We start from the raw sequence: 12621 nt of genomic DNA on the forward strand, positions 1-12621 counted from the left end.
AGTCCCAGAATTCCTCTCACCAGAACACAGAGAGCTATATTTTCAGACTTCAGTTGTAAGCCTGGATGGACTCCTGTCCCTTAAGTTACTGGGATGTCAATAATGGTGATTTTTAAAATATATTAATATATATTAATATTTACATTATATACAAGACAAACACATTCCATATAATTATATTATATAATATAATTATATTATATATTTTATATAGTATAGTAGATAAATATATATTAATATTTAATATTAATATTAATATTTAATATATATTTTTATATTTTTAAATTTTTATATTTATATATATTTTTAAATTGTTTTCAAGCAAGCAACTAAAACTGCAGGATGATTTTTTTTTTTCCCCACAAGGAAGAAAGAATACAGCATAGGAATACCCCTGGCCTTGCAACTGGAATGAAGAAACCATTCTTCTAACAGCTATCTTGCTATTTCTGATTTACTATACCATTTTTAAGCTCTAAACCAACCAAACCACACAGATGATAACAATACAAAACCCAGGACACCAGCCTGACTGACATGTGTGAATTGTAGCTGTGCCAAGGCAGTGACAAACTCTTTCTTTAAAGAAATATTTCCTAATATCCAACCTAATCCTCCCTGGAGCTGGAGGCCATTTCCTCTCCTCCTGTCCCTTGTTCCCTGGGAGCAGAGCCCAACCTGCACCCATCTCCACCATCCTCTCAAGCTGTTGGAAAGAGCTTTCAAGATACTCAAGATACTGTCCCAAATATTTTATAACCAGTTTGTTTATACAAATAAATAAAGCACTTCCCCTCTTCAATTGTCTTTAGGTGACAAAAAAAGTTTATCTCTGTTTTCCAGGTGGATTTGTTGCCTCTCCTTTTGGACTTGTCACTCTCAAACCTGAATTCCTACATCGTGTCCTTCAGGCAATAAAGGAAAGCCAGTTACCAACATGAAATATTAGTATCAATGAAAGCCATCCTTTACCTGGGATTTCTTGCTCTCTTGCTCCTTTTTCTCCAGCTGGGTTTGCAGCCTCTTCCTCTCCAGCTCAAGCTCCCTCACTCTCTTCTGTAGCTTTAGGAAGAGGGTCATGTCCATGGCTGCTTTTTCCATCCCAATCTCCTAGAGAAGAACAGGAGAGTGGGAAAAAAGAGAAGATCTCAGTGTCAAGTTTTATAACCACAGTGCCAGACACGTCCTGACTGTACATCAGCACTCACCCCAGCCACAGACAGCAATAGGAGGATCTCAAAAAAAGACATGCACTTTCAAAGACCAAATCTACATTTTAAGCACCTATTTTTAATGTCAGTAATATAGTTGCCTCTTCTTAATAAATCACTGAATGCTTAACAGCCCAACAGATAAACTGGGTCTGATTTGGGCTGCAGCTAAGAACACCAAAAATGCCCAGCTAGAGTCCCTTCTAGCCAAGTATTTATTTGTTGTTTTTTTAACTGGCTTCACCTGGAATATTTTACAGCAGAGCATGGCCATTATATTTTGACTTCAGAAAGCGCTCTCAGAGGAGTTCAGAAATACTAAATATAACACAGCAGCCAGCTAAGGGCAGTGGGGGCTTCTGCAGGCATGGGGTGTGTGTGTGTGTGGGACGCAAAATAAGGTCCTGCCAACAGGGTGTCAGATCCCAGGAATGTTCATCGCCAACATGCGCTCTCGAGTCACAGAAGTGGAATCTAAAAAGCAGCCTATTCTAGCAAATGTAAGTAAAAAACACATTTCTCTTTCCCATAGGATTCTTGATAGCCAGGGAATAATTTATGCTGCTCTTTTCTGCATTAAGAGGCTGTTGATTTGATTACAGGGGCTGTGCTGGCCAGCCAAGCATCCGTGAAGATGCATGGGAGTGAAAACACTCAGGGCAAGAGGGTAATGAATTCTGGTATCCTTGCAGAGAAGGATCATGATACAGTCATCGCCATCAGTGCTGGATATAACTGCTTTGATGAATTTTCATCAGTCTTTAAGCTGGTGCGGCCCAAAGGCAGCACTTCGTTATTTTTAGAGCCCTATTTAAGCCTGATGCTGCAAACGAGTAAGCATTTGCCACAGCACTACAACCCCTGCAATCCCTCTCACACAATTAATGATGTACTTCTTTAGCCTGAAGTCAGTTTTGTATGCCAGACCTTCTCGCCCAACCTTTGTGCTCTAAACCCCACACCCATCACCCCTGCAGAGCAGGGCTGTCCTCCCTCCTCCTCCCCTGCCCAGTTTCCTCTACCTCCACTTGTTGAATCACGTCCTCAGTGTCTCCTATCTCAGAGGAGGATATGGATGGATTATTGGAATCAGACTCCAAACTGCTTTGGTTGGATGGGTTTCTTCTGTGCCCCGGTGACTGCTGCCAAAAAGTAATGCAGATACATAAAGCATTCAGTGTTTAAGGATTCCTCACTGTGTCGTTTATAAAAAGCAAATATTTGACTATGTACCAAAGTTACCTTTACAAAAGGCTTGACTTTCACCATATGGTGGGTTCCATTTTTGAGTTTTTATGCCCTAGCCATGAAATTCCTATTAACACAAAGGAATACTTTAAAATATGAAGGGCTATACAGACCCAGTTTAAAAATTCTGCATGGGTTAAAGGCACTTCACGGCACTAGATGCCTGGTAAGTGTGAACATGCAAATCTGAGCTCAAGACTGTACTGCTGACAGAACCCTCTGGAACTCCATTCAAACACTCAACCTTCCACCAAACCCAGCAGCAGTCTATTAATCTGATTTTCAACAGTTTTTCTAACATTTAAAAACTTTGGCTTTCGAAATTCTACAGTCATGTTGCTGGGGTTTTTTTGGTTTTTTGTTTTTTTTTTTTAACCCAACACCTACACCTGAACATCACCAACACAAAACAAGAACAAGGAGCACAATCCAGCTTTTGCTGAGATTCACAGAGATTTCTAAGGAGTCCACAGAGATGCATGAAAGACCGAGCCCACTTTTCCAAGGCACACAGATGGTTTGGTAGAAGTGTATCCTTAGAAACATCAAGCACAAACTGCACAATAATGTCAGCTCTATTAAATGTTTTGTGGATAAGTGAGTCAGGTTGTTCCCCAACATCAGGTTCAGGGTGCAACAGAACAGGGATAATTCCAGTTTCATTACCTTTACAATCGTCATTTCATCCCTCAAGTTGTCATATCTCTGCTCCAGACCTGAATACTCTTTTACCAGGTTCTGATAACGAGATCTCTCTTCTTCCAGCTCTTTCTTCATCTGGATATTTTCCTCAATTGCATTTCGTGCAAATTCATCTTAAAAAGGGAAAAAAAAAAGGAAAAAGAAAAGAAACTATGAACTTTATCTCTGAAATGAGCTTCTGGTAAATATGTCCAGTTACAGGGGCTAATGAACAAAATACCACCTCTGCCAGGAGCCTTTAGAAAACATGTAAGCATTCTCTAATATTTAGATACTCTTATAATCTAGAGATGTCTCCACGACATTTGAATTTGAGTTAAAGAAATATCCCCGGCACCTACAAACCACCAGATCTGTTATGTTTAACTCAACTGTGCCAGCTCCAGCTCCCATGGGCCAGCCATAAATCCATTCAAGGAAAGACCAGCACAGTATGGAAATACATTCATGTTGAAAAAGTGGCACATGCTGCATTTACAAAATTCCCTCCCTGCTTCCCACCACCAGATCTGGCACAGGAGCAAATCAACTGCAGCAGCTTTTTTTCATGCCATCAACCATTTACCATTGTAAGACTTGGGGGGTTCAAAGTATTTTATATCCACATAAATTAATTTCTTTGTTAAAAACTCCTTTTTGGAAGCCAATCTGGTCCCTCCTTTTCCTGAGGAACCAGGCAAATATAGCCCTTGTGTCCTTTTAAATGGGAGAACAACAAACTAACCCCCTCCACTTGCTTTCTCCCATCTCAGGTGCTCCAGAAGCATCCCATTAAGAGACAAAAAAATATTTACAGGAAGTTTCTTTTCAACACGTTACTTTCGTTCCTTTATTTTGTGTCAGGGGCTGAGGGCAAAAGGTACTTCACACAGAGCAGTGATAGATACATCCACAGTACAATGCTCTTTGTAAACCCTGCTAGAAAATCAAAGCTGAAAAGGATGATAAAAAATAGAAAAGCTCAATACACGCAGTTTCTTTTGTGACATGGGATTTTCCCAGATTGCTTTTCCCTTTGTATGTCTTGCCATCTTAGTCTCTGCTTCTATAAAACACTCACAGACTTGTGTCACACCAGAGAAATCCTTTGTCATAGCTCAGTAATGTAAACTGTGCTGTTCCTTGGGTCCTTTGTTCATCATTCTTGGGATGCTGTTATTCCCCACCCCAGCAGCCTCACTGCCTCCCACATCACCTGCAGGAAGTGCTGCGACCTAACTGAACTAAAAAGCCCTTTCAGGTACTTTATTCCATGTTTCAGCAATTAAACTGGCCTCTGGCTTACCATCCACTAGCAGGGCTGGGTGAACAGAACTACCTGCACAACGAAACAGTGACAAAAAAAACACCGGGGAAGGGTGGCAGGAAGATGAGCACTTTTCAAGGCAGGAGAAACACACAGGAAAAATGAGATTCGGGGGACACCTGTTAAGCTCCTCGCTTAGCAGAGGCATTACAATGCTACAGGCATTTTTCTCTTACCTTCAGACTGACAGAGAATCCTGCTGTTAAGCTCCTCTTTTTCCTGCTTCAGGAGAGCGTTTTCTTCTTCCAATTCGGAGATACGCTACGGAGCAAGGCAAAGAGTTACTGCTTGCTGCAGGTCAGAGCCTCTGCACAGGGATTACATTTCACCTGATGGGAGACAGGGAGCTTTGTTCGGGCTCTCTTTTCTGTTTAAGAGATCCATCCCCCCGTGCTTTACCAGCTACCCTTTGTACATCAGGAGCCGGAGTGCAGGAGAACTGCACTGCTACCACAGAGACTAACTTTCCCCCTTCCTGAGTGAACTGCTCCATTAAATTAATGTTTTCAGCAGAATCTTACAAAATGCTGAACAGCTGGACCTGGCGACCACAATCCGCAGGAGTGAAACTCCTGCAAAGTGATCAGGTTGTGAAATCTGAGGTTTATTTTCACGTCTCAATGGGCTTCATCGCTTTCTTCAAGTCACAGCACAGAGTGCTGTTGGGAAAACGAATCTGCTGATTGTTCCCAGCAATGTAGCACTTAAGGAGTTGAGACGGACACAGCAACTGTGAGCTGAGTAAATAGTTCAGGCTTTTTTAACTATATTGTAACCAATTCATTAAGTGTGGTTAGTCACATTAATGCTTCCCGGTGACTGCAGAACCACTAGTACAGTGAGGCATGGCATGTACCAGGGCCTTTGGTAATACAACAGCAGCATATCTAGCAATTAACACCAACAACTGCCTTGTAAAAATTAACGAGAACAGAAAATAAATCCTGCGAAATGGTATTTTGCGTTGTCACAACACCAGGGCTGGTCTGATTCTGCCAGCAACTGATGCCATAATACTGTTCATCCTCAGGAACTTTGAGGCATTCAAGGGCCTTATCTCAAAACACTAAACCATCACATTATCAAGTGAAATATGCTGCTACAGTTAAGCAGGACAATTCTGCTGCTGTCAGGCAGGAGAACACGCATCAACCCCAGCATAATGTCACTCCCTGTGCCTCCTCCCTCACATCCTATAGCCACTGCTTGGGAAACAGCTACACACAGCAGAAGAATCTCAAGATGCCAACACTAAACAACACTGTAAACATGCCCAAGAGTAATAATTTTGCTGTCACCATTAGATTGAATTTATAGGCAGCCCAGCTGGCATGCATCCCTAGCACAGATTTCAGTCTTCCACACAAGCGTGTTCAAATTAAGGTATTTTATCAAACCCTGCATATGCCAGATACATACTAATGGTGTGGATAAAAGCAAAATGAATATTTTATTGTAAGTCCTGACTGAATCAGTCATATTCTGTGCACAAACTGGAAAACATCACCACCCCTTACTCTCCTTGTGCATTTACTCCAGCTGCTTGCATGACACTATCACCTCCTGCATCTCTCTCTATATGATATGAAAGTTGGAGTCTGCAGATACAACTAGAAAGCGAAAAAAACCACAATTAAGGAATGCAGAGCTATTGGTGTTTTAAATGTTCTGAAATGAGACAAGATTTTAGTATTCTGTACTTAAAACAACTACATTTCTTCTTCCATACATCAAATCTGCCATCAGATCAGCACTAGTGCCTTCAAGGTAGAAAGAATTTTTAAAAAAATGGGAAAGAGCTACAGGAGTTATAGGAAAAAATGAGAACCTGTTCTGCAATGGGACAGCAAGGAATTTGAGCTGTTTATCCCATCAGGGGAAAGATTAAAGGCAATAGGATCATTTTACTAGTGCACTTTAATGGGTACTCATAAGGTACCCTCTGCCCAGAAAAATTCATGATGGTTAGAAACCAAAACTAGGCAAAAACCTGGAGTATTTTCAACAATGATGGAGGGATAATTTGAACTGAAAGGCTCAGTAGAATCCACAACACTTATTCCAAGGTTTTAAAATTTCAAATGCGGATTGGGTACAGCTATTTTTAAGACGTGATCTTAAGGCACTGAACTTGTTTATTGAATTCCTGTTTCTACACGAAGCAGGAACAAGCTCAGAGTTCAAAACCTGTGTTTAACCAAGCCCCCTGAGGATGAGAATAGTCCATTGTACACAGGTGGAGGCAAGACGAGCAGGTTACACAATGGTCAAGCAGCGTGAACTTCATCTCTGCTACCTACTGGCACCTTTTGTACCTCCTTCTCGTCTTTCTGTAGGAAACAGATCTCTGAAGATGCTTCAAAGCAACAGCACCTGCTCTGAAGGATTTCTGTGGAAGATGCTGAGCAGGGAGCACTTGTGATGGCTTCAGCCCTTATGTAAGTGTTATGCTGGAGCAACCTGCTCAGGAGACCTGCCTCCTATCCTCCCCTAATCTTGTGAGGAAAGAATGATGGCATTTAGCATTTTCCTAACAAAAATTCCTGGCCAGGCTTCGAATTACTCTATCTCACCGAGTGAGGAGATTTGATGCTACTGAAAGCCCTACAAAGAGCTGTCGGTACTTACCCAGACCCGATGTTTTAAACTTTATCACAAAATTGAGTGGAAAGAGCTATTCCAAAATTAAGGGATCAGAGAGAACAGCTATGAGGAAGAGATTAAAGGACTTTTTTAAAGTAACGAAATCATAACTGATAGGGGTTTGCAGAATCTGAAGCCTCAGCTCAAATTACAGAATTAAGGCTCATCTCAGTCTCGCTCAGAGGTGAGATGACTTTGGGAATCATCCCTAGAGAAAATATGTCCCACTACAAGCACGGCCATGGTGTAATCCTCATCCTAAAGGTTAAAAGTGCTTCTCACCTGAGTTCAGTTTCTAGACACTCCCCAGCTTCTGGTATTTGTCAGAATTACTCAAAAAACGTCTTATCAGAATTTTCCTTGAGAAGTTTGTTGGCTACATTAATGTTTTCAGGAAGGAAACAGGTCTTCCCCTGTCTCCTTCCCACTGACAAGGAACCAAAAGGAGCAATGGAAAGCTAATGCCAGAAATGGGAGCCTGCACTGCTCATTAGAAATGTTTTATAATTAAACCATTTACTGTCATGGTAAAATGCACAGTATTTGCTCTGCTGTAGGCGCTTCTACAACAAGGGAGAGCTTTTGCTTTGTTTTCATGCTTTTTAAAAGCATTTCTTTGGTGATTAAACCAACCTTCCTTCCGAGTGCTCGAAGGGGATTTGCAATCAAGAAAGAAGAGAAGCAGTTTATCCCCAGCTGCATCACCTTCAAAATAAAGCATCTTTTCTGGCTCTAAAAGTCTGTGCTGCAGCCAGATAATGAATGGAGTCCTGTGCCAAAAAGGATCTTCTAATTTGGTGGTGGATAAAAGAAAATCGCTAATTTCATACGTTCCCTGCGTGGGTGCAACACACATGCAAAGAGTGGAGTAGGTGATTACCTGACCCCTCTTGGTCCAGCCAACAGGCAAGTACACAGGGTGCCCACCTTTCTGAGATGTACACCCAAAAAATGCATCTCAGTTGTTCCAGTGGTTCAGGTTAAGTAATCCTGACCACAATTCCTGCAGCTTCTCAGCCAAACCCGAGTGCTCAGCAGCAAGGGGAAGGCTGGCCAGGGCAGGTGGTGCTGCATGAAATGCCCTAGAAGAGCCCCATGTGGGCACTCTTTCACCATAATAAAAACACAGCTAATTCCAGGTTCTTTTTTTTTTTTTTTTAATTTCCAAAAGTGACTCATCCTCAGGTTGTCACACACAAAGTGCCGTTCCAGAGTAACAGCAGCAAAACAGCTCTTTCTTTGCAGTATACTGAGTAAGAAAGCCCTAAATTCTTTCCAACAGCAAGATCAAAGATTAAATTCACTTGCTGCTACAGAAGAAATATGATGGATTTAACCTGATCATCCACAAGCATTCGCAGAAGGAAACCAAACCCACATCTGAATGCCTCAGGTTATGTATGAGAATGGTTGTTATTCAGAATTAATCTGACCAGCAAAGGAATTCAGGGCAAAAGGTCCATGTTTACTCTTTGCAAAACAAGCTGTCCACACTGAAGTCTCTTCCTCCACTAGAATTCTTTCTTGTACAGTGGTGGCAGTGTTGGACCACATCCACCTCTAGAGATAAAGCACAGGATTTGGACTAGATTATACTTGTGGGACCCTTCCAACTCAGGATATTCTATGAGTTTGCATGAAGGAAGAGAAAATAATAAATATATTTAGAGCGTATCTCAGCTCCAAACCCTATAAAGGCTCATAACAACCAGCCTAGGTGGTGCTGGAGCAGTGCCTCTGCCTGGGTACAGAGAAGTTGGTCTTCACACAGATCTCAGCTCTGTGTACCTACAACACTACTACAACAGCTGCAACAGCCATGGCAAAAACTGAACCCTTGTGTCCCATCCTGGGCTGGAATGAGGAAGGACATCTTCCTAATATTGACAGCATCTATGACAGCCCTATCCAGTACTTTGCATTACATGTCATGATGAATCACTGTACAAACATGGAGCTCTGGCATACAGAGCTGAAGCTCAGGATGAGAAGAAACAACCTCCAGCTGTGCCAGGGGAGGTTTAAGTTGGGTAACAGGGAACTTTTTTCTCACAGAGAGGGTTGTAAAGCATTGGAGCAGACTGCTCAGGAAAGTGGTAGAGTCTTCATCCCCAGAAAGTGTTCAAAAACAATGTGGACGTGGCACTTGAGGACATGGTTTAGTGGTGAACACAGTGATGGGACTGAGTTCATGGTTGGACTTGGTGATCTTACAGGTCTTTTCCAACCTTAACGATTTTGTGATATCCATGGTTATTAAATGTCCTGTTTTCCAGATGGGTTTGGGTTTGGGGAGTTTCTTTGTCATTGGCAGTGCAAAAGGCATCAAGATGGGACATCCTCTCACACAGGGCAGTCACTGCCCCTGCAGGGATGCTGACCTGCCCTTGCTGCCCCATGAGCTGGTTAAAGATAAATTCTAGAGGCATTCAGCAGCAAAAACAACAACAGCAAAAATATTAATCAAAGAATAGAAACTGTCTCCCCTTCAGGCCCATGAAGAATGAGCTTTCACCACTATAACCACCTGCACAGCCTGAGGTGTGACAGACAGACGTACCTTTCTCAGCAGGTCTTTCTCCTGCTCATGGCTGTCCTCCACCACCTTCCTCTCCCCATGAGCCCTCTCCAGCTCCAGCCTGAGGTGCCTCATCTCCTCCTGCAGGCTGACAAGCTGTTTGCCATCGCCCTGCTGGCTCTGCTGGTACTGCAGCAGTTCCTTCTTCAGCTTTTCCATCTCGGAGGAGTGGGCTGACGCCAGGAGTTTGTATTCCTTGTTCTGCATCCCAAAGAGAAGGAAACAAGAGCATAAGTGACATGAATGCACGCACTGCATTGATGCACCACAAAAGTAACCGCTCAAAATCCTCGAGTGTGGTGGGTGACAAGCCCACAATAACAAATATCTCCCTGCATATGCTAATAAAGCTCATAAAGCTAAAAGCTAATTCTAAACTGCGTTGAAAACTCAACAGTATTTTGGCAACAATTACAGAAGCATTTGTTAAATGGGTATTACATTGATATTGCTCAAAGGCAAACAATGCTTGGTAGCACTGGCAACCAAACCAGAAGACTGCACTCCTTATTAAGGCTTCCAAACACTGCTGCCTAATGCGACTGGTTTGCTGCTTTTTTTTTAAATATGTGATATTTGTTTTGCAGTTTACTCTTTTATTGGCTCCTGTGCCCACAGAAACCTGAGGACAATGCAGAACTGCATCCTCGAGCTCTCTAGTTTTAAGTCATGTGCGTGCTCAGTCACCTTCTTATTTGCTCGGGTTTTCTCTTTTAAAGCAGTTAGCAGTGATTTGCTCCCGAGTTTTCAGACTCAAAAATTGAGTAGCCTCATTTGTTTTTTGTGATTCAAATCGAAGTCAATGACACTGTGACTAATAAACACCGTCATTATTAGTCAGTCCCAGAAATGTCAGCTAATTCACAACAGACCAAGAGCTTTGTTAAGACCCTACCAAGCTCTGCTAACATTAGGTAGATAACCATGACAGCAAAAGAACCATTTTGAAACTTAAAAATGTAGTCTGTTTTTTAAAGTTTGTTCTGATCATCCTTTTGGCCCCTCTTTAGGTGACCTCCCAAAGTGACCCCTCTCAGTGTAGAGTCTCAGTGGTCTGATAACACACATCTCAAATGGAAAAACTAGTAAATGAGGGATATTACCATTTTTCCTTTGCACCCTTGTAATGCATTATTAATGAAGATCAAAATTCAGCACTTAGTAAATTACAATTTCTGCGTGACCAAAGGCATTTCATAGAATCCTAGAACGGTTGGGCATTTACTGGGATTCTCCGCACTGCAATCCGAGATTGCTCAACTGACCATGTTAAACTTGAACTTGCTTTATTTCCCATCATTATCCAGCCCTGCAGAGCTGTGAGAGCCCTGGTTTCAACCCAGCCTAGACTTTATTTTGCTACCAATGGCAGAGGCAACAAATTCATCCATACTACTATCCAAACCAGTTTTATTCACAATAAGTGCTCACGGAGATACTACTGCTTGTAGAGATAGTATGGAGACCACACTGTGAATCTAATTATTGGCTGCATGAACATGTAACACTAAATTAGGTACCAGCCTTAATAGTATCTCAGGCTGGCACAACACGTAGATTTAAAGAAACTCAACAGAAAAAAAAAAAAAAAAAACAGGAAGAAAAAGAAAGATTTAGTCTAACATAGTTAGAAAAAAAGTGGTCCAGTGAGGATGTTTAGTAGCAAAATAGATTTAAACCTTTCTTGTGTGTGCAAAAAAATCCTTCACCTCATTCAGAAAACTGAATTAAATCATCCCAGTTACAGATGCCAGAGCATGTGAGCCGAGGCTGACACACAAGAAAAGGTTTTAATGTTTTCAAAGATCTTCTCTTCCTTCGGGCACACGGAGTATTGCATCTCTACTCATGCATGAGCTAAAGTAGCAGAAATAGAAACATTTTCTTCCCCGGCTATTTAGAAAATGATACAAGCGCAGCTCTCCAGGTTACCTGGTATACACTTTTTTTTTTCTTAGAAAGTTAATTGGTATTTCCAAAGGTTGTGTTTATAGATTAGCAAGATCCTTCAGGGAAAATACCATGCAGCAAACTCACTGTGCCAGAAAAAAAATAAATCAGTGTACTGAAAAGAAAGTCCACTGTAATGGTGCTCATTAGCACTTCCAAAGCATCCCAAGGAAGGTTAAAATCAGCTCACTGGACAGACTAACACAAGTAACACAAAGCAGCAGTCCTTCCCTGCAAAAGTTAGACAGAAAACATCAAAGAAACTCCTTCAAAATGGCTTGTGCAGAGACCAAGAGAGAGCAAGATGAGCTTCAGACCATTATTTCTGCCTAGTTAAAAGCTCTCCACGACTCCTTCCCTAAAGCAAGCCCTTCTGCTGCTTCCATAATCCATGACAGGAAGCCAGTGTTAATCAAATATTGGGGGTTTTTTGTTTATTGTTCTATTCACACACTTTTCCTAGCAGTAAATTGGCAACGAATTGGGGAAGAATGTAAACTAAAAACTAATACTGCTGCCCCAGGGCCAAGCCCAGCAGGTCTAGCATGGACGTTCACACTCATTGCACAAGTTCAGCCCAAATATCTGGACCTCAAATGACTCATCCTATTTAATTCCACTGAATACCCTCCGGATAAAGGGTCATATCAAACATTATGCTTAAGGGTTTCCATTCCAAAGCTACTGTTTGCAAAATATAAGTATGCAAACAGGCATTTTAAAATTAAACAGCAGGGTCTGAAAGTCAGACTCGTCTGCAGTGCACGCTTTGCAGCCAATTAATGCTGCAATGAAGGCTGCCAGCAGTAATGCAAATCCCAGGGTATCCTGACTCTGCAGTATCTGAGCCAACACAGAGTCACTTCTCATCATCTTCATCACAGGACTGCTCGTGTCATTCAGGCATGGAGAGGTATAAGGTGGTGAGGAAGCCATGCGTGACGTATAAGGGTCCCTGACAACATCCCAGAATGAAAACCCAC

General features: G+C 41.9%; 1 protein-coding gene across 1 annotated transcript in view; it reads right to left on the minus strand.

Annotated features, from left to right (window-relative positions):
* The window catches only part of MYO5B (myosin VB), a 117655-nt gene that overhangs the window by 28954 nt on the left and 76080 nt on the right, over window positions 1-12621 (minus strand). Inside the window, exons 22-26 of the mRNA XM_050329856.1 lie at window positions 9671-9889; window positions 4644-4728; window positions 3126-3274; window positions 2234-2353; window positions 973-1110 (exon numbers count right to left, since the gene is read on the minus strand). Of these exons, the coding sequence (XP_050185813.1) occupies window positions 973-1110; window positions 2234-2353; window positions 3126-3274; window positions 4644-4728; window positions 9671-9889 (711 nt within the window). The remainder of the gene's footprint in view (window positions 1-972; window positions 1111-2233; window positions 2354-3125; window positions 3275-4643; window positions 4729-9670; window positions 9890-12621) is intronic.

Source organism: Myiozetetes cayanensis, unplaced genomic scaffold (assembly GCF_022539395.1).
Source record: "Myiozetetes cayanensis isolate MyiCay16 unplaced genomic scaffold, myiCay2020 scf4, whole genome shotgun sequence".
Lineage (NCBI taxonomy): Eukaryota > Metazoa > Chordata > Aves > Passeriformes > Tyrannidae > Myiozetetes > Myiozetetes cayanensis.